This window comes from Megalops cyprinoides, chromosome 8 (assembly GCF_013368585.1).
Source record: "Megalops cyprinoides isolate fMegCyp1 chromosome 8, fMegCyp1.pri, whole genome shotgun sequence".
NCBI classification, from domain to species: domain Eukaryota; kingdom Metazoa; phylum Chordata; class Actinopteri; order Elopiformes; family Megalopidae; genus Megalops; species Megalops cyprinoides.
Window position 1 is genome coordinate 8,560,391 of NC_050590.1, and position 23,405 is coordinate 8,583,795.

Below are 23,405 nucleotides of genomic sequence, written 5' to 3' on the forward strand. Positions count from 1 at the left end.
CAGATTCTGTTTATCTCATCAAAACATACAGATGGCAAAGACGGTGCAGTGACCGCATCATCCGCCATGCTGATGATGTCAGTAAACAGAGATCCTTCCCATATGAAATCTACCGCATTGGCTTTGATGACTATACGTCAGTGCTTGGCGTACCATCCGGAAGCATCATGTGATCCAATAGATGTAACAGAGACTCTGCATCAAACAAATGTGTTGTCACTACTGTTTTGTTTTTGACTCATATTGTCTGACATCCTACAGGCTTTTAAAGAATGCTTAGGGTACCTTTCTGGAAAAAAAAAACAACTAACCCTAGGATTCTAATTAACTCTAGGACTGATGTTTATTGTATGTATAGTAATGTGATATATTTTGGATTCTGTGTTCTAGTGTACTTGGCTTCCATTGCCTAGTCAAGTTAGCACAAGTTAACTTGTGGCAGGGCTTGAATGGAGTTATGCTCACATTCTCTGATCCGTAAGTGTTGTTAGCCTGGTCTGATGCTGTTACTCATCTAACTTGAACGGATACACTTATGTTCTCTTGTGTTGGAAGTCGCTCTGGATAAGAGTGTCAGCTAAATGCATGTAATGTAATGTAACCCTAATAGCTAATTCACCCTTCACTTGTTTTCCATCATTATTTTATTTACACATTATTTTTGTGGTGGACCCACTGATATAGTTTAAAAGATATTCTAATATCTCCAAATGTATTCCATCAATACAGGCATGCACTCAGAAACGTGTTACATAGAGTAATATCAAAACTAAGAAAACTGCAACAATACAAGACACACTGGATACAGATCATTGAACGCTGTGGTGGTAATTATGAGTTATAGCATGTACACCCCTCAGTGTATATTTATGGATCCACAGGAGCCCAAAATTATTCTCAAAGTTTTCACAACCAGGTACTGCAGAATGGAAGAGAAAGGAGCTAGCTTGTTATTGATCAAAGTTCACCGTAACTAAATCTGAGAAACTGACACTGTTAGAATATGTGGAACGTGATGTCACCGGAAGTGGAGATAAAACGTATTGCTAATTGAATCTGCTTGGCTGTGTGGCTAAATTGAACGCAAATGTGGGATCCTAAGGAAGTATGACAAGGAGCAAAATGGTGTGATTTTTGTGTTAGAATGCAGAATTGTGGATTCTTGTTTTAATAGTGGCTGATCGGCTAAAGATGACTCTGTAAAGACAACAAAAAGAAGGTGAGATTTAACATGATAAAGACTGTCATTGTAATTTTACTCATTTTTGATACTTACTGTAATGTTTATGAGACAACCAATAAGCAGGGAGTGCTGTCTGGAGAGTTAGCCTAATTTTCTTACTTTAAAAGATTCTTATTGAATGAATGTTTTTCTCTTTGCTTGTTACTAAAAGGCTGATTGTCTTCCCTGATCTGCAAATCCAGTTAGCCATCACATGAGAACAACATGCTATTGATTTGTCCTGAGATTTGAAAGAGTCATAAGATCTATTTTTTAAGGCAAGTATGTGTGTTCATGTGTGTGTATGTGTGTGTGTGTTTATGGATTAGGGCAGGGGTGGGGATAAATTGACTGACTTGCCTTTTATTTCTAACAAAATTTCTCTGATTTTCAGAGTGTGCGAGCATGGCAGCATTGTTTACAGTTGTTTCTTTAGCACAATGGTATCCATACAGTCCATCAGAGTCAGGACACCTCTAGTTTGAACAGTAATTAAAACATTCTGATACTGATATTAGGATTTATATTTGGGTTACAATTAGAAGAGCCATGTTCATATGAGATGCCATGAAATAAATGCAAATTTTAAAGCAACTCAGGACACACATTCGTATACCTGGTGCTGTCAGTGTATTATGGTTTGTGGGTTTTATGTCTCTTGTGGACTAAATGTACATACCGATGCAGTCGATTACAGCTGATATACCAGTGATGCACATAAAGCCTATATATATTTTGCTATTGTATGATAGTGTAAATCCACCCAAAATGCAGTGTGGTTTGAGGTACAAGCAGGTCTTCAATGTGCACACATTCAGCCCCATCCTCCTATCATAGGCAAGGATACACACTGTTTTCATCAAGCCTAATGTCAGTCAAACACAGATATAAGAATAGAGGAAAGGATGATGATTGGGGAGAGGGGGGGGGCATGGGGGCACATATTTTAAGAGAAGTAGGTACAATCTGTTTGGTGGAATTTGCCTGCTGTTCATTTTCCTGCCATTCAACCCGGTTTTACAATCCACACAGACCCGGAACACACACGGTGAACTAACATTCACCCTTTGCTATTCTCCTTTAGAAAGCACCGATCCAGACATGCCCGTTCCTGGACAGATTTGGGCTGCTGTGCGGCAAAAGATCAGCCTCCCCCTCCAGCAGACCGGATTAAGAGCGCTCATTTTCAGGTCATTCTCTATTGTGTTTGAACACAGACAGGCAGCCATCCAAATACAGTAATAGCCAAAATCCCTTCAGGACCAGTGTCATTACATTTTATATGTTTTCTAGAGTGAAGAAGCCAGCTACCACATTGTGGGTTGCAGCAAGCAAGCAGACAGGGAGGCAGTGAGTACAGCAGATGCTGACATACAGTTCATTTATTAATTATGTAATGTAATGTAATTATGCCTAGCAAATAGAAGGAAAGATTGGCAATTTTTTTTTTTTTGCATATTCAAGCTCATCACTGACATCACACATTGATCACTGAGTCAACAAATAGGGAGAACTCACTCTAGCAGTTTTTATGGTAAATTCTGCTGATTAATAAGTAAGAAGGAGGTTTAAGATTAAGCACAAAGGTCCCATAAAGAGTAGAGATTATACTCTGAAACCATAGCAGCCTGTTTGCAGACAATCCTAGATTGAACCTAAGACCTGGTAACAGAGATGGAATCCATAAAATGATTACTGCTAAAATAATAAAAAAAAAAAACTCAACCAAAAAAGTAGGATTATGGTTAAAATTTTGCTCTGCTCCTGGAACTTGATTTTTTTTTCTCAAATTCAAATAACAGGCTCATTTCATCAAAAGCTAGGATTAGGTGTTATGAAACCCTCAGACTGGCACATGGCTTAAAGTTTGCTGTTATGGATTTCCCGTTGTGAGGATTTTAAAAAAAAGGTTCTTCTTGAGATCAAAATAAATCCATGAAAACAAAATCAAGTGCTTGTCCAGGCAATAAGATTTTCCCAGGTCTATATTGAGTCAATAATACTAAATCAAATATCTAATGGCTGTCTCTGTGCAGATCTGTACTTATTTCTCACTTGACAGAAACTATATACTTGAGCAGACACACATCAGTACGATTGGTCTGTGTGTTTGTAAGGTGTAGAACACAACAGACTGCAATGCTATTTGAGAAATGGCGCAGCTTCTTCTATGTCTTTTTTATCATTATTGTACTGTTATTAAAGCATTAAAAGACACAGATGCAACTGCCAGCCCCAGCCAGTCAAGTACAAGTAAGTGCTTGTATTGTGCCCTGCTTAAGAGAAAGGGATAAAATTGTTCAGAACAGTTTTGATTTTCTACAACATACAAAAGCTCTACCGACAGCTACGGTCATCAAGCCAATGCGTAACTTAATCACTTCTGAAAACAAAGCTTGTGTCTTCTTTTTCTGCATCTGAACGGTAAAGAAAATTGAATGTACCAGTGAAATTAAGACAAGCTTGAAATTAAGTAATTAAGTTTTTTTTTTTTAGAATATTTTATTAATGAGATTAAAACAATTCACACATGTCGACACAGTAATCCTTGTTGTTCAAAGCATTACTGTAGAATGACTTAAAATATTTCATCACTGATGTAGAGTCATGTTTATTTCATTATTAAACTGCCTCTGACATGACATGAACGTGGCACATCATAAATAAACATACTAATATTCTGTTATTGTATGTGCATTTTATTGATTCTTCAAACAATGTTCTCTCCATGAGTTTCTCTCCATGAATAAAGTTTCTGTGGCGAGTGGCACTAATATCATCAAAGGGATCACTGATGAACACATACAGTGTGTTGCAACAAATGCTTTGAAGAAACCAGACTAACTACTGCATGCCAATTACATTTGTTGATGAAAACATGTCTGATACTCTCCTTACACATTTGCTAATTTTCCCTGTAATCGTTTTAACGGTTATTCACAGTGTGTATGCTGTTGCTTTGATTACCAACAATACTCTGCCAACAGCCCTGTGTGCCCGCTGAACTTATTGACAGCCTCTGTGCTACGTATATTTATGCTGAACAGATGCAACTCATACACTCAACTGAGGTGAAGAAAACATCTTAGCAGCCACATATACTAATTTGTCCTCAGTTCCCTGTTCATTCAATATTAGATTTGTATATAACACTTAATCTGGATTTTTGTTGTTGTTGTTGCTGTTGGCAGAGATTTGCTGCAATTAAAAACACAAAGTAGCTTTGTCTGAACTGTGGGTACTTTTTTTTTGCAGATTTATCTAGGATCCACGCCATATTTAAGTTTTATAACACTGCTGACATTAGAGCAGCATTATTTGTCAAGTAGATAACATATTTTAGGGTCAGATTCTAATATTGTACCCAAATTGTGGCAATATTTCATTTTGGGTTATTGAGTTCAAAGCTAAAATCATTTAGTATTGATTACTAAATTATTCAAACCTCTTCAATGCCTCACTGCCTCTCTCTTCCTTCCTCAGTAGGTTCCTAAGTATGTATTTTTAGTGTGTTAATCACATGAAAGCAGATTTCAGAAGGAATGAGAAGTATTAATCTGGTCCAGCTGCTGGAGCCTATACTAGAGCCATTATGGGAGATTAAAAAGGCGCAGGAGTCCAGAATCATTCCCTCACATGGTGCTGCCTTCACTTGGCCGCCTTCGCTGCCACCAACAATATGCACATGGGTCACGCACTGTATGTGCCCAGGTGGTACCACACTTTGCCTCTCATCTCTGCCTGAAGAGGGACGTGGCTGCACCCTCTATCTCTCCTCTCAGACCTGTCTTTGCAGTGCTTTGAAGGGAAACTTCAGATTCATTGACATCTTAAAATCTTAGGTCTCTAATTTATTTCACGTGTGCACATACAGGTGTATGTTTATTCCATGTTGGTAAGCAACACAGTGCAGATTCAGAATCACTCTTGAATGAATCTACTAAATTATTACACCTCACTCTTTAATGGTGGCGATTCAAAATGTCTTTGGCTCTTCTCAAATCCTCAACACCCCAGTTATCATTACATCATTACATCATCATTACAGATAAAAAAAGAAAAAAAAAATGTAATTGGTGTTAAATGTTGTTGGCGGAAGTCCTCACCACAGAAGGGCTTTTTAGAAGTTAAAAGTACCTCTAAGGTGCTAACCATTTCCACAAAGGACATCTATATAGATGATTTAGTAGTATTTAAAGGAAGCGTATCATTTCTGTGATTTATAGCTGATTTATAGCTGAGCTCATGGTGCCCAGTAGTCCAAACCAGGCAAGTCTCTTCTGGAAGGCAGAATTCCTTCCCTGGGCTGTACAGTCTACTAGTTTTGCTTCTGCCAGTCTACTACTTTCTAGTTCTCAAAAGAAGTAGTAAATGGATCAAATCAACTGGCAGTTAGGAAAGGACACCTGCATACAAGCGTGCATGTTCTGAAAGAAAATAAGAAACAGGATCGGGCTGCCGTAGGTTTTGGTGAGCAAAACTTTCACTGCTACTCAGGCCCGGCGCTATGGGGGTGTTTAGGGGTGCATTGCACCCCCATACAGACCCACAGCTGTCTTTTTATATCCCGATGTCTACATAGCATTTATTACTTTTTGTGCACCCCCCTGGATTGCAGTTACACCCCTCTGTATTTTCTCCTGGCGCCAAGCCTACTGCTAATAATTTTTGCTATAGAACTAAATTATTGTATGCAGGATTTTACATGAATACAAGGCCAATTTAATCACTATGGTGTTTCATTGATAAATAAGATTTTGTTCATTTCTTACACAATACTTCTCATTCTTTTAAGTGATTGCTGAAGTTTTGATTATGCATTATACATTTAAGTATATGATAAACAATCAAAACAAAGCTCTTACACAATACTTAAGGAAGTTCCAATTTTGCAACTCAAGGTTTCTACAAATCAGATTGAACACCAGTTATATTTATGCATAAAATTATTTAACATTCCATGTGAGTTATGGGAAATTAGGGGTTTCATGGAGTTAAACAAAATATTGTGCAGAAAATAACAAGATATCAAATAAAATAAGTTTTTTTTTTATTTAGTCATGTTCTCCATGCATCATAAGAGTTTTAGTATAAGATCCTTTATAAAAAAATTTTGCTGAACTTCATTCATCTTGATTAAATTGCTTTCTATTGGATAATCACTTCTATTGACAATATGTTTTACAACAAAATGGTAAATCCAGAAATACACTGAAAATATTCTTCCTTTAGCATCCACAGTACAAAGCATTTTGTGCTTGATATAAACTATTTAGGAGATATTGTTGAATGATTTGATATGATTTTAACACAATCCGGTTGATGCCTAGTTCAAAGCAGTTACCATTTAAAAGACAAGAAAGCAACTAAAGAGAGGGATTCTTAAGGGTTAGACAAAGGTTTGTAATTGATTCAATGGCACCTCAACCTAATTACTTATTTATTTCTTACAGTCTTTCATACACAATAAGCTATCCAGAAATCCTATTATCAACAGAATGAAAATTATGAATCATAAACAAAAAGTTCCCTCTTGTCAGGCACTCCAATCTCAGTACAGACTTCATAAATGATATCCCTTCTTATTTTACCCTTCAGAACATAAGCACATGTGTCTTTAATTATTCATCTACAATCCTGCTTGTTACAACAGCATGTAAATGTACTACAGAAGGCAGGACAGCAGGCAGGTGTTAAGGTCATGTTGGGATTAAAACCTCACAGATTCAGAGCCCTCTTTTCATGTTTGCTAGTGTAATGTTTAATGTTTTAAATCTCGTTTCTGAAGTCAAACTTCACCCTAACTTCCATGCAATTTGATGGCATTATTTCTGAATGTTATCCAAACAGCTGCAACACTGCGGGGATGTGCTGAATCTGAATGGGAACAGGACAATGTCTGAATAAAACAAAATTTCTTTTAAGGAAATTATTATTTAATCTTCAGTAGTGAGTGTTCACAGCAATTTCAGGTTTCAGGACAACCATTCACTTATCCTACTTTTTAATTTGTCTACAACTTTTACTGATAACCTTTGACTGATGACTGTTACTTTATGTACACAAAAGTTTGAGTCTGTCACAAAGGTTAATGAAAACCATTTATAAGATAAACAAAAAAGAGTGAAACTGACTGTTTGTCAAAGATAAGGACAGACCACAGAGTGGAAGGACTGAGCCCTCTCCCTCCACACCCCCCACACACACCACTCCTGCTGCTCTCCTCCCCATTGGCCATGCTTTACAGACAGAGCTTTCTAGATTTTGCTATTTCTTTTCATTTCTCCGAGTTCCAAATGTTCTTGAAGACTGTACAGATCCTGGACAGACCATCCCACTTTTATAGGACGCCCTACTGAGCACCGTCTCACGCGGTCAAATATTGCGCACATGGCCCGCGTGGATCGCCACGCCGTGTTGCTGAAGCGTGGCGGAGAGAGGTGGCTTACCTTCTGCGACCCGGATGCGGTTCGCTTGATAGAGGCACGTTTGAAGGATCCGGTCCCTTTTCTGCTTGTGAAGCCCCTGCCCTCCATGTGTGAGCCTGGCGATGTGTCAGAGAGAGACACTCCACATGTGCACTGCCTGGGGTCGTCACTCTCTTAACACGCGGCACCTAGCTGGAGCCGGTAGAAAAAAAAAAAACAGGGAAAAAAAAAAAACAAACAAACACAAAGACAGAAAGCAAAAAAAAAAGAACACAACTCAAACAGGTTGTAGATTGAAAAGAACGAGCCTTGAAACAAAACCAAAAAAAAAAAAAATAAGCGAGGAAAAAGTTGGGAAGAAGGTGACTCCCTGCCCCTCCTTCTCCCTCTGTCTGCAGCTCTGCTTGCTCGACTGATAAGACAGCGAGAGATACCCGGCAGGGATAAAAATCACTCGACAACACGCTTGACACATAGACCCCCTTCCTCTCCTTTGCCTTCTATAATCAGGCTTAATGCACGTTGCTCTTGGGAGCTCTGCTTTTTAATGGATAGAGATTTATTAAATGGTGATTGAAGATAAATCTACTTTGGCACTGAACACTACGGGCCAAAAAAAAAGGGGGGGGGGGGGGTTAAAACGAAGCAAAGTGAATGGTGTGGGGCAAGTCAGATGGGACCAGTTTAGACAGTGATATGAAGAAGGAGAAAGCTGTTTGATACCTGGGTGATAACATGATAGCCCAAAGAAAATAACCATGTGCAGCTTACCTATGGTAAGAGGTGTATTTTTGAGCTGAACAGAAAGAGTGCATATTCAAGAGCTTGCATATTTTGGTGATGTGCCCATCTTTCTTTTGTCTTAGAGGATGTCTTAGATTCATTTGTCAGATTATTTAAATTCCAGAAATCTGTTATGTCTCCATGGTCATTCTGTTCAATGAAATAAGAGTACATTCCAACACCAGATTACTTTGTGTGAAGACAGGCTTTTCAGCTGAATTTTTTCAATCATTCTCTGCTTCTTCTGGAGCAATTAGCTGTCAGATTCCTATACAGACTTGGGGCAAATGGAATATAAAATTCACTCAGACATAAGCATGGAAATACAAGCAAACAGGTTTTTTTCAGTTTATGACCATTTCAAAGCAGCCTTTCAGAGCTACACTAAGTGCCAGTGTGATGGACCTGTAGATGCTGCTGACTCTAGGTAAGCCTTAAATATGAGCGGAAACATACTGGACACGGTTTAGAAGGGGAAATCCTGCCAGGTCTGTAGCCGCAGCAGTGAGCTTTAATGGCAAGTCTCCGTTTGCAGCTTAAGTGGCTTGTCCGCTCTTCACGAACGCTCTCTGTCTCTCTTAGAATCTGTCCAGCATGGCCCCTCCACACCTCTCTGCCTCACATCAAACACCACGCATCTCTCCCCACTCTTAGGTTTGCTTACATCATCAGCGCCACAACACTGACATAAGTCCCCTGATTACAAAATGCACTGTAACGGGGAAATCCAGCCCAAATCTGCATCATTCTCATCCCATTGTCTGTTAGAGTGGGGATAAAACAATGATTCACATCATTCCTCCCAGCTCGGAGTATAAAGAGGGAGAATTATGCAAGCCTATCTGCTTGAAATCGCTTACTTTTCTTTTTATTGTTGTTATGGCACAGCTGTCCAAAGCTGGATTGATCTGAACTGTGATTGTATTATTGGAGAAAACACACTTCCAGTGAAGACATTAATTGTGTCATTCATCTTTGCATTGGCACTTAACTTAAAAATCCTGTTATTGTACCATAATGTCATGTCCATTCAAGTCCAAGTGTACCATAATGTCAAGTCCACTCTCTGTAGTACAATATAAGGTGGATAGCATAAAATTAAAAATTAAATACAGTTGCATTTATTTATTTTTGTTTTTTGAACTATTATGTTTGGACAGATGTAAAAGCTGTACCGACATGTAATCATTGGCTACATCACTGAAAAATAAAAAGCAAGTAGAACGTATTATTGTGAATAAAAAGTTTTACTCATCAAAAAACTTCATTATTTTTGATCTCCTTGTCCATCTAAAAGAAAGTACAGAAGAAAAAAAGGAAAAATGATTTTGTCAACAACATAAGCAACAAATTATCTTCAGTAACAGAGGTGTGAATACATTCTAATTTTATACCAGATGTAATTTCTATGCCTTTCTCAGATTTCTGAAAAAATATTTTTATACATGGAAAGTATGTATTGTTGATATTAAAATTATTTTCACATCTATCTGCACGGACTCTCACATGGGGCAGAAATGGAGATATAGCAGCCCCCTCTAGTGGAAAATTTCTAGATTTTGAGGCTGAATATATCAGTAGGTCATTTTCACAATACATTATTCATTACTTATAGCAGAAATAAAAATAAAATAAATAATTTTTAGTTGAATAAAATGAGAACAGGTAAGAAAAACACAGTCCTAGAATTTTTTCAGGTAATTCATCATTATGTTTCTTGGCACCTCTCAAGAGATCTCCAGAAAAAAAAAATTAACATATTTTTCTACTATGTTATGTTGCAATGCTTAAATATTGCACAATTTTGCAACATAAACAGTTAAAATAAGCTTTATTTTTTCTTACAATCTGTTCAATGCTTTGCATCTTGCAATACTCAACCGACCCCTGTCTGATTTGTCCTTTTCTGTGTTACCAGCACACATGCTATAATTACTTTAATGTCATTATGCAGTATTCAGGATATGAATATGGAATTTTGCATTCATTTTATTAACGTAGATGACACTGTTGGACCAGGTTACAAAATCATAAAATGTCCCTTGTCCCAGCATTTTTCATAACTGGGGGGTATCTTCCAGCCAAGCTTATATCCGTAGCATTTCTGGCAACATTAAAAGTGTGGTATTAAATATGGATCCTATAAATGGATAGACTGAGGCAATCACTTAAACAAAGACAAGTGCAGTCCCTCTTGACCTAGAAATAAGAGGATCAAATTAAAGCTAATCCCCAACAACACAAAGAGCTCCAGTCAGCCAGTAAGCCCCGCTTTCAGCTCTCACTCACACATACTCACACGAGGAAACAGTTCATTCTGTACTTTGAGAAAAAAAAAACAGAAAAATTTCGCTATAAGTCTGTGGAACAGAACAGGCGGCGGTGAGAGATTCAAGTGTTTAAACAGATAAAAAGGAGATAAGGACACATATCTGCAGGTAGGAGGATGTAGATACTGTGAACTGAGGGTGTAGATTCAATCTATGCACAATGTCCTTATTTCTGAAGGACTTCTGTAAACAAGCGGCACACGTTTTTCACTTTTGCACAATATTTTTCATAAATGTTAGTGACCACCAAACTTAAATAAACTTAAATAAAATATGTATTACATGCTTTACTTCACTTAAATAGTTAATAGTTAAGGCCAATGTCACACAGGCGTCATGTCGACTGTGACCTAAACAATAAAAAGGACGCTGAGCTGTGGGCATCACACATCTGTAATATAAGTTTCTGTAAACTCCGCCATCCTCATGATTTAATCTACAGCCCAGGGTAAGACAGTGGAGCGCATACAAAATACCCCCAGACAACATGCTGAATCGCTCCTAATCTGATCACATGTCTCCTCACATCAGCCTGCTGGAGAAACCTGTCAAACACATTTGTTCTGATCTGCTCATTCACGAAAATAGAGAGATAAACTCAGTGTGATTAAGTCAATCAAGCACACACTGATGATGATAAAACATGCATGCAAAAGTCCCTCCTTGCATATTACTGAGCTTCCCCGACATTTTCAATCTGTCCCTGGCCCAGGCAGTTGTCCCCACAAGCTTCAAGACCGCCACCATCGTGCCAAGGCCGAAGCACTCCACTGCCACGGCCCTGAATGACTTCCGCCCAGTTGCACTCACCCCCATCCTTGCAAAGTGCTTTGAGAGTCTGGTTCTATCACATCTGAAATCCTGTTTGCCCACTACCCTGGACCCCCATCAGTTTGCCTACTGCACCAACAAGTCAACAGAGGACGCCATCTCTACAGCACTCCAGTCTGCCCTGACCCACCTGGACAGTCCCAACTCTTACACCAGAATGCTGTTCATTGACTTCAGCTCAGCATTCAACACTGTGATCCCCTCCAAGCTGATCTTCAAGCTTAGCCGGCTCGGTATTAGCACATCCCTCTGCAACTGGACTCTGGACTTTCAGACTAACAGACTCCAATCTGTTAAGTTAGACAACCTCTCCTCCTCCACTCTGACCCTGAACACTGGCGTGCCACAAGGCTGTATGCTGAGCCCTCTTCTGTACTCCCTTTTCACCCACGACTGCGCTCCTGTACATGGTTCTAACACCATGATCAAGTTTGCAGACGACACCACGGTGGTAGGCCTGATCAGAGGGGACGACGAGACGGCCTACAGGGACGAGTTCCAGCACCTGACCGCGGGTTGTGCCGACAACAACCTGGCCGTTAACGATCTCACCTGGTCCCTGAACTCCTCCATTCTGATCAAAAATGTGCAACAGCGCCTTTACTTCCTGCAGAGCCTTAAGAAAGCTCACCTGTGTCCTAGGATACTGGTGGACTTTTACCGCTGTACCATCGAGAGCATACTCACCAACTCCATCTCAGTGTTGTATGGCAATTGCTTCGCATCAGACCGTAAAGCACTCCAGCGGGTGGTGAAAACTGCCCAACGGATCACCGGTACCCAATTGCCCACCATTGAGAACATTTACCATAAACGCTGCCTGGGCGGGGCGAAAAGCATTATCAAGGATGCATCCCACCCTAACCAGGGACTTTTTACTTTCCTACCATCAGGCAGGCGTTACAGGAGCCTCCGCTCCCGCACCAGCAGGCTCAGGAAGAGCTTCTTCCCTGAGGCTGTGACCCTGCTGAACTTCACGCCACAGCACTAAGCATTATTGCACTCATTACTGCACCGTCTCAGTACTTTTATATTTGCACTGCTCATTCTAGCACAGGCTGAACTTCTCAAGTTGTTCAAATTACTATTCGTTATATTGTACATACAACCAACTGTACATATCTTGTCTATACTGTACATATCTTGTCTATACTGTACATACAGCCCTTATATATACACTCCCCTTTCCAACTCTGTCCACTTCACCTCTATCTATAACATATTTAATATATTATACATATAATAATCTGTATATATGCTGCTCTCAACTGTCAATAACTCTGTACATACTGTAAGATATAGCATCACTTACGCTGTAGTACTTACTCTTAACTGCACTTTCTGTAAATAATACTATTCTTTTACACTTCTGGTTAGATGCTAACTGCATTTCATTGGCTTGTACCTGTACTCTGCACAACGACAATAAAGTTGAATCTAATCTAAAGCGCAGAGTGACGGATTGCTTCTTGGATTTGGTGTTGACTACAAATACATTGAAATGATACAATATAAAAATATTTTATACATTTAGTTTCAGGACTATTGTTGATGGATGTTAGCCCACAAGATTTAAGCTTTTTGGCATTTAATTTCAAAGTTGCTAATTCAGACAAAGAATAATTTACATGTTATCACATTGAGCTAGAGGCATTTGCATTCATTTTTATAACACAATGGTACACATGTGCGACACAAAGCTGTAATGTAAGGGAAAAATGAATATCCAATTACTTGTTTAAAGAAAAAAATGTCAATATAATTAGAAGTACTCAAATATATATTTGAATATTGCTTAGTATTTGGAGAAGAGAATGGAATTCATTCATTTATTTTTGTATACAGCCTCTGTATTGCAAATTTTATTTCAAAAGAGGAGGATAGATTATTTGCGTCAGTATACCTGTGCTTGACCCTCATGTCTGAAGCTCTCAAAGGTCTATCTTTGAAATTCTGTTGGAGGAAGTCAGGAATCAAAGGGGATGTATTATGTATTATGTATTATGTTTCAAAGCCCGATAAAATGAAACTTATTAAAAGAAAAGGATCTGCCTGTCTTCAGTCTTAATCACTCATTCTGCCTATATTTTAAGCATAGTAACTCACGCAATTACACACACACACGCACACACGTACACACGAGCATACATGCATACACACGCATACACACGCACACACAGACACACACACACACACACAGACACACACACACACAACACATGTAACATTTTTGAAATTTTACATACATATCATACATATAGACATTAGTAAAAGCTAGTGAGGGTCAGGTTTGCATTTCCGGAGACTCACAGCACATCTGCTGAAATAATAAGCATACCCCGACTGCCCTCAGGGAGAAAACTGTAATGATATCGCTCAGCCCATTGATTTCATCATTACCATTGCGGAAATTATCCTTGAGAATTGAATCACGGTCACAGCTTTTCCTGTTTACTGTGTAGAATGTTGGAATGAGGGAAGATGAAAGCATTACCTGGTCAGGGCAGGATGTGGACCTAACAGCTGATGGACACCCATTGACTGAGACGTGTGTCATCTTGTGGGGTGTCGGGTAGCCTAAAGATTTCTCTCAGAGGGTCACCAGGCAGGGGTACAGAGTCCCTCTCTCCTGCTGTCCTGTAGAAGCACAGCTCTGTATTGCCTGCCCTTTAGAATGGATAATGCCTAATTCCTCCTAGTAAGCAGACACAGCTTTAACAGGTTCGCAGAGAGGGTAATGACCATGTATCATACTGCTGTGTGTCCACTCAGCGGGATGTGCCTTAGATGCTCTTTTACCCAGAACCAGGACGAGATGGGGGAAAAGTGGCCTGCGTGTCTCCATTCTGCTCAAAGGTACTGTGCCTGCTAAATGTCTGCATGTTTTTTTCTGCGTGTTGGCAGATAGACAGCTAGGACAAACAGATCCTTTTGATGTTCAACAAGGATGGACTACAATAAAATATCTTAACCTTTTTTATGTTTGGAGAGATAGCCATATCCTCCATGTTATGCTGTGGTATTCCCAGGCCATGAAGGCCTTGAGCCATTATCTGATCAACATAAAAGTTGGGTGGGGGAGGGTGGGGGGGGGGGGGGTCTGTATCTACTTGTCTCCATATGTATATGTTCTAATAAACCCTAGTTGCTGATTGTAGCTCTGTCTCTGGCTGGTTCCTGACGCTCCTCATTCACATAAGCTTCTGGGGCAAAGTTCCACCCTATGAAAATATTAAGGTTTATTTGATAGGATACATATCTGTTTTACTGCATTTTTGTTGTCATCTTAAATTTAAATTTCAGTGTTCATTTGAGTTTTTTTTCAGTCATTTGCTAAAATTACAGTAGTAATTTTATCAATGTTCCAATGTTATAACTGAAGTGCAGTTTAACTGCATGGGTTCATTTATCTTTTTCATGGTAGTACTGGGTAAAATCAGGGAAGAATACTGAACAAATGATACTCATTAATTCCATTGTTCAGAAGCTTAAACAAACAATCAACCAAACCAATATTCGTGGCTGAAACTGAGTAGGACTGGGCTATTTGAACGGAAGACCTCCAGATAAAACCATTTTCCCAATAAGAGTGGAACTGGTGTGCCAGCAGGAAACTTTCTCTCGATGGGGTCACTGTGCTATAGGAGGTGCCATCTTTTGCATGAAATAACAAGCCAAGTTCCTGTTTCCCTACGGTCAAAATTCCATGGCACTTCAGCTGCAAAGAGGCTGGATGTTAACACTTACATTATGGCAAAATTCTCAGACTGGCTTTCTGGTATCTCACAATCTCTCTCAGCTCTCTTCCCCCTACAGCTAATTGGCCACCATTTTCATTCTCTACCAGTTTCTGTGGGCTGTCACTGTAGGAGAGAAATGAGTCCTAAGTTGACCTCCATGTTAAATAAAGGTTACACTGGCATGCACCATGGTCACCCCAGTATGTTTCTTGTTTTACCTAAGCTCTACATATTTTCAGTAATACTTCTCTTATTACCCCTTTTGAGAAAAAAAGTGAAATCCAGGCACCTTAAATAAATAGTCTCAGATTTCTAATGCTGTTTCAGAAATTAATACTAGTAAAATTCCACATTTATCTAAAACACATGGTCCTGAAAACAATGGAGCTGTTATTTTGCCCTTTCTGGTGTGTTTTCCTCATGAAACTCCTTTCAATCTGTTCTTTCACAGGACACATGCAAGTTGCAACGAACACAGTATATATGTGATTGCTGAAATGTCTATATGATTAAATCCAAAAATCTACTTTTGTGACTTAAATATTCTAAAGGGTTAATGCATTAATACATGCCTTTTGTTTCACAAACAAAAAGGAAAAAATATTGGTGATGCTTTGTAATGGAAACTCTGAAGTACCTGTAGTGCAATTGCATTACTTACCTGCTTAAGATTAAAATTAATCTTTCAGTGCTGTCCACATTAAAATTTTATTCCTTCATTTTTGCAAAACAGGCACTGTGAGGGTGAGAGCATAAAGATGATTGTATTATTCTTTTACCATTCTGTAGTAAAAAAAAAAGAAAACAAAGAAATCTTGATCAACCTCAGCAATTACAACGCACAAACAAAACATCCGTATCTCCACCTGTGTTGTTACTCACTAAGTGGTCACTAGAGGGCGCTCTGATGATTGAGTTGCACATTCTCTGAACCAAGCTTTGGTTACAGGGTGGGTGTATGCTTGAAATTGGTTGTCTGTAGCTCCCAGTCACAGCCGCACAGCAATGTTCTGGAAGACTTCATGTGTGCAGACTGACTCATCTAAAAAAGTCTTTACATTTGTTAAGAGTTAGGTCAGTGGATGTAAAATGAAAATATCAAAAATGAGTGAAGGGTAAAATCATCACTAGGAACATTTGTGGAACAGTTGCCTAATCTTGCTCATGGAATGGAATGCATGTTTAAATTCTGGGTGTCTCTACTTGGATACTTAACGTTCCATTACCTCATGCATCCCCTGTGAACTCTAGGGTCAATTTGGACCCATTTCCCGTAAAAAACAGTAACCAAGATGCACTACTGGAAAAGATTTTGTGAAACAAATGCAAATGTCTTAATGCATTGCCTGTTTGTCATAAATACACCAGGACAGATTCAATCAGTTAAGGAGTTAAAGAGATATTACTGATATTGATAACTAATAATGTCACAACATTGCATCATTCATTCTCTTAAAGGGTCCCCTCATCCCAGATAAATTACAATTACAATGACATGTAATCATTAACAAATCATTATTAATCATTAAATCATTATCATCATTGCTTCGCCCTGAGAAGGCGATCGCTTCTCAGAATTCAAACCTGCAGCTTTCTGGTTGTGAACCCAGTCCCTCCCCGCTACACCCCACTGCTGCACAGTCACAAGAACCCCCTATTACAGGACCATCCTTGTCTGCCACCCGTCGGCCACCTTGTCTGCACCGGGCCTGCAGTGTGTAGACGTGCAGGCCTCAGTCTCTCCCTGCTCCTGGTAATGGTCTTTGGGCAGACACCTGCACTGCGGTGCCAGAGTCACCACGTCCTTATTTCCCTTTGGGCTGCCCATCCCCACAGTGCAGTGAGTGGGCCGAACCCAGAGGGCCCCTCGGCATGCAATGACCTCATTAATAGAGGGAAAAAGGGCACTTCATTTCGCACTAGTCTGTGTTAACTGCTCAGCCCCTAACCGACAGCTGTGTAATGTCCTGTGGTATAAAAAAGCGTTGTGTGGTTAGTAACATGTTTGACAGCTTGCCCTGCACCACTTAGCCTCATAGCAGAACATACCCCTGTTCCCCTGTTCTGGCAATATCTGTAATACATTCATTCATGAGTATGTGTGAAAAAAGCAGATAGCTGAGATTATTGTATTTTCATTTACATATTCAAATCAGTGGATGAGATGAGTTATTATGCCCACTTTTAATAACTTTGAGATGTTCAATATAAATGTAAATAATAATACCAATACTACTACAACTAACAACAACAACAACAACAATAATAATAATAATAATAATAATAATAAGAGTAAGAGTGTAGTAGTACAGTAGTACAAGGTACAGGTGCACTTTAAATTGCTCTCTGTTCATGAATTTTCATATTTTAAATCTTCAGAATAAAATGTGAGAAAACAGCTGGCGTGCAGTTGAAAATGAAATGAATTACATATGTTATCCTGTAGACACAGGGAAAGGAACATTAAATGAGGGGAGCTCTGAATTTCATCCAAGAGCTTCATTCAGAGTACAACATTAGCGCCTCACTTTTAATTAAATCCACATTTTCTTTAGCAGAATACACTGCTAATGCACAGCCAAAACATAGGATTCTCTGGGGGTCTTTATGAATGAAGGTAGCTGTGGTGAAATATCTGAGCTGCATTGACCCCTCTGTTGAGTGTTTAAACCACACCTATGATGACAGCTGTCTTTGAAGTATCTTTACAGTGTCTTCAAAGAAGGCAAAATGAATCCTCGGGGATGGGGATGACAGTGGCCATCAATAATGAAGATACCTGCCATCCTACCTGCAAGCAAACCTCACTGCGGGGTTGCCATGGGGACCAATTAAGGCCACACCTGGAGCAAGGATCGTCAGGTACATTCAATCCAACAGCAATACGAAGAACACAATTCCATGTGTACCATGAGTGTTAGCACAAACAGAACCACATGTGTACCCCTGGCACGTAGCCTTTTTTCTCTTCTAAACACATCTAAATTAAATTATAAAACAACCACAGAATACATTTAAGGAGATTGCATCAGTGTGGTTACATCACACTTACATCATAAGTACATCATCAATGCATAAACAAAATGTATACTGTATAAACAGAACTATATTAGAATTCATTACACTAAATCGTACATACACATATTACAGCATAGTTGCAATACCCTAAATGCATACCTAAAGATGAGAAATAACAGTATTATGTATCTCCATTTCTCATTTTCTTTTAATGTTTCCTGTATGAAAGATGCCAGATCACATTATGAGCATCAGAAGGGAAATGGAAAATGATTTGGTGAGAGACAAGCAAGGCTGGCAGTTAATGTGTGTGTGTGTGTGTGTGTGTGTGTGCGTGTGTGTGCGTGTGTGTGTGTGTGTGTGTGTGTGTGTGTGTGTGTGTGTGTGGTGTGTGTGCGTACATGTGTGTGCGTGTGTGTGTGTGTGTGCACTAACGTGTATGTTTATGTGTAATTTGGACCCACTGTGGATCCCAGATAAGTGCGACAGGGCAGACAGGAGAGGAGGTTGGAGTGGTGCTCAGTCTTTCACAGATGGCCTGGTGGGGGGCATGTCAGGACATGCAAGAAAGCAGTGCATGCTGGGATTTCCCTGTGTTGTTCATATGGAGAGAGAGCAATAGAGAGAGAGAGAGTGAGAGGAAAGAGAGAAGGAGAAGGTGAAAGAGAAGGAGAAAAGAGAAACCCTTTAACTGGTGCCTCAAGTTCAACGAGTTCAGAGATGGAGAGATAAAAATGATCACAGAAAACAGAAATTCTGTTGAAGCCTTTGAAGTGAAACAGACATGGCCGTCAAATGAAACTGGGGCGCCAACAGTCAGACAACAAGTTACCATAAGATGATGTAATGACCGAAGCTGGCTCCATGTTAGGTTCAATACACCTACTTGCAAAAAAATGTATACTGTAATAGCTTACATGGTTAAAACAGTGTTTTATCAATAATGATAAAAGTAATGAAAAGTGTGTGCCAGACTGTGTGCTTTTTCCCCCCATTACATACCCTTACCGTCTTATACCCCATAATCACTGAATTATTTTCTCTCCCAAAATGGGTTAAATTTTACGGCTGAATTTAAATGGTATGTAAAATGTTCTTGTATGCTCAAGAAGAGGTAGGAATATTTTGAAAATGCTCATATGTATAATTCTGATTTTCCCTACAATAGGCAATTATCATGCAGAAATCCATGTTTTTTTGGATGAAGTTAATTATTTTGCATTCACAATTTGTATTTTGTTTTTGTGTGTCTGTATGAATTTCTGCCTGAGCCTGGTGTTTTTTTTTCCATCCTCAGATAATAAAGAAACAGAAACCATTGCAGACAGGAACAAAGCTGTCTCTGTGGACATGCTGCGACATCACAAGTCCAGACGTGGCAGTAAAATCAACTGTTAAGCCAGGGCTCTATAATAGTGCGGTTTCCTGTATAAAGGAAAGTTGCGTCATTATGCCATTCTCTCAGGGCGAACGTTGACCAGGGGGCAAAATTACACAGAGCGTGCAGTTGAGAATTGCCTCTATCAGATGGACTCTTTGCCCAGTCATAAATTATGGAATTAATTTAGCCATACAACATTTTCTTTTAATAAAAGCAATTTTAATGAAGGTCTTCATTAAAAAAAAATATACTGGAAAAATATACATGTTTTGACATGAGATTTTTTTTTTTTTTACACAGTGCTTACAGTTAATTAGAAATGTAATATCTCTTTCAGGGCCTGTAACATGTGGCACTGTCTCTTGTGTCTCTCGGGAATGTTCTAAGCATGCTCAGCACACTGCCAGGTCGCAGTGGGGGTGGGGCTGGCTGAGAAGGGTGGAACCTGTTGCTAACCACCCAATCCTGTCTCAACCCACTGAGAAGATCTCTGCCAGGGGAAATGGCCCAGTTCTTAGAAACCTGTCCTTTGGGTGAAGCCATTCCTCGAATCCCTGCTCTTTACATCCTCTGGTCGGATACTGGCACATGCACACATAAACACAGCTTCCCGCTTGTCTATATGCACATATACATTTGCTTAGTGTGTTGTGTACATCCAACTTGAGATGCCCCAAAGATATAAACTATTGTAGCATGGTTCCAGGAGTGTTTGGTTTGCTTGCATATATAAAAACCCTGAAGGGGTTGGTCATCTACTTTCTGATGTGGCACCTTGGGTCAACAGGGGACTTTTCTGCTGCAGTTACTGATCTATTCAGGGGGCAGTCTGGAATTGAATAGGATCAAAGGACCCTCCTCAGCGGAATCTATACAATCTTTTCATCCTCAGACCTTAGGTAAGTCATCGCTGTTTCAGAAGGCTGGCTTGACCCGAAATTTGCTCAAGTAACAGAATAAATACGTGGCTCATCCATGAAGCCTAAATGCCATCCAGGTTTCAGTGTCTTTTTTGGCGTTAAATTAAGTTTATACTCCTGTGCTTCATTTACAGGAAAAACCACTCTAGGAGGATGAGGAAAAAAAAAAAAAAGAAATCACACAATGCAGTTAGGCCTATTTGACTCCTGTTATGAAGTGGGTTTGGAGAGAAGCCTGATTCTCCGTGTCAGCTGTGTAAACTTCCATCATCAAAACTGGTGTGCCTTTACTGCAGCAGACCAGATGTGGGACCTGACACGACTGAAAACAAAAGCCTCAATTTTCAGTGTCTTTATTTTTTTTTTTTCTCCCCTTCTCAGAAAAGATGTTGCTGGCCAGGAATTTCTTACAACCCACTGTTTGTTTGCAGTGATATTGCCTGGGTTTCCTGGAAATACAGGCCAGCGCTGAATCTCAGCCACAATGCCTTTGAGTTTTGTCTTCTCTGTATTTATTATTATTCACACTGTAACTCTGGCCCTCAGCTGTGAGCCTTATTCCTTCTTAGCGGTTTGTAAAAAAAACTTGAAATGAGTAGGTGCTGGAAAAGAACACATTATTGGTGAATGTCCTCACATCGTGATAGGCTGTCTTTGTTAATAGGGAACATACAGTTCCTTGCTTCTGCACAGATCTCAGATCAGTGTTGAGGACAGCTGTAAAACATGAGTGAATGAAACCCTCTCTTGGAATTGTTCACCTCCACAAAGAATGGAATCTGGCGGTAATTGTAGCAGCATGTGCGGTTCAGACACTCAGCGGTTATTTTCCGGTCCTGTCCTCTGACCGCTGCTTCTCCCTGCTGCCCCTAATTTGAAACATTCAAATGAATTTCTGCATGTGATGTAATCATCACGAAAATCAATAGCCATGTTTTGTTCTAATCTGATTGCTGGGCTTGCTGGATCACAGCAGCACAGAGGATTATTACAACACTGTTAAACACAATCGGTCAATATTTGAGTGTTTGCTCATGCATTCTGCCTAATCAGAAGAGAAGCTTTTTGGATGTTTACTGCTATATTATTAAGATATGGAAATTCAAAGGTTGTTGTAAAAGGAGTGGAATATTCCACAAGAGACCTATATGAAATAAAACAAAGAAAATAAATGTCAAAAGTGTGATTGGCTCAGAAGTCTGTGCCAAACCCCTTTTAAAGCTCATTGTAACAGAAAAAGGGCTTATTAAAATGCCTTTGACTTTTAACAACCACAAAACCAAAAAAGGGGATTAGGACAAAACAAATATGACCAAATGTAAGTCTGTGCTGCAACAGATTCACAGTTTTTAACAGTTTTCCTATTTTGTTTCCCTATAATGTCCCAAAAATTAAACCAAGCTAAAACCAATGCCAGGTGGAGGTCATATCAAAATCAAACCAGAACATTAGTAAAATGAAACTACAAAAAAATGCAAAAGCTTGGAAATACATAATTTATTCACAATAAATTAACATAAAACCATTGACATTTCAGTCAATGGTTTCAGCTAATGGCTTTCATTGGGATGTAGAAAGGCAGCTATGAAAGAGAAGCTGGCCAGAGTGTGTATAAATCATACTCAGATTGTATGAGATAAGCAATGAATTAGGATTTCAAAATAGTGGAAGGCAAAGATAAGTAATTAGCATAAGTGCAAACTTAAACAGCACAAAACATAATACATACAAGGATGCAAAAAAATTATTTTTATAAAATCCTTGAATTCAGTTCTTGAGAAAACAGTGAAAATACTATGGGCCAATATGTTATGGATGCCTGTATACACACCTGTTTTATCTTTTATTAAAGACATACTTCGCAAACAATTGCTAGGAGCATTGACCTCTCCAAGCTGAGACTCGTTGTGAATATGCTTAAAAATGAGTTAAATAAGAATGACATCAAAATGTGTCAATATTCCAATGATTGTCTGTGTAGCATGATCCATTCTCTTTTTTTCCCAAGATGTGGCAAACCAGCTTAATAAGGAAGTTCATGTAATGTTAGCTGAGCTGAATTCTACAGCATCTATGACTGTGCGTTTTATGACAAATTGACAACATGCACCCTTAAAAACTACTGGTAGAAGACACCAAGACTGGTTTCATTAAATCCCAAGTTCCAATCAGATATGCATGATAAACAATAACTGTCAAGTAAACTGGGGTCAAAAGGTCAGGGAATAATCTACTTTCTCTCTGGCTGGGTATTCTATTCACACACTGGAACGCCTATTGTACTCTGTCCAGGGCTTTGTGACAAAAACACCTTTTAAAAATAACTATTGAGATATTTGCTGACTGACCCACCAATCAACCGTCTAGCTCAGTGTTTCTCAACCCTCTCCTGGAGGGCCCCCTGCCCTGCATGTTTTAGATCTCTCCCTGTTCCAACACAGCTGATTTAAATGATCAGTTTGTTATTAAGCAGCTTCAGGAGTTCATAACGAGTTGATCATTTGAATCAGCTGTGTTGGAGCAGGGAGAGATCTAAAACATGCAGGGCAGGGGGCCCTCCAGGAGAGGGTTGAGAAACACTGGTCTAGCTGAATTTGTACAGTGTCAGCTGATTTGACCACCTGCTTCTTAAGTAGATGAAGGATGACCCTCTGAGCGACAGTGACCATGAGAACCTTGAGTACATCACCTCTCCTTGACAACAAAGGTCTGTCACAATTTGTCACGAGATTTGCTTCATTTGTCTTCTTGG

The 23,405-nt window shown here is 39.4% G+C and overlaps 1 protein-coding gene across 1 annotated transcript in view; it reads right to left on the bottom strand.

Annotated features, from left to right (window-relative positions):
• The window catches only part of LOC118782261 (transient receptor potential cation channel subfamily M member 1-like), a 38,051-nt gene extending 30,293 nt beyond the window's left edge, over nt 1–7,758 (bottom strand). The window contains exon 1 of the mRNA XM_036535569.1: nt 7,672–7,758. Coding sequence (XP_036391462.1) covers nt 7,672–7,758 — 87 coding nt within the window. The remainder of the gene's footprint in view (nt 1–7,671) is intronic.
• Between the last annotated feature and the right edge of the window lie 15,647 nt (nt 7,759–23,405).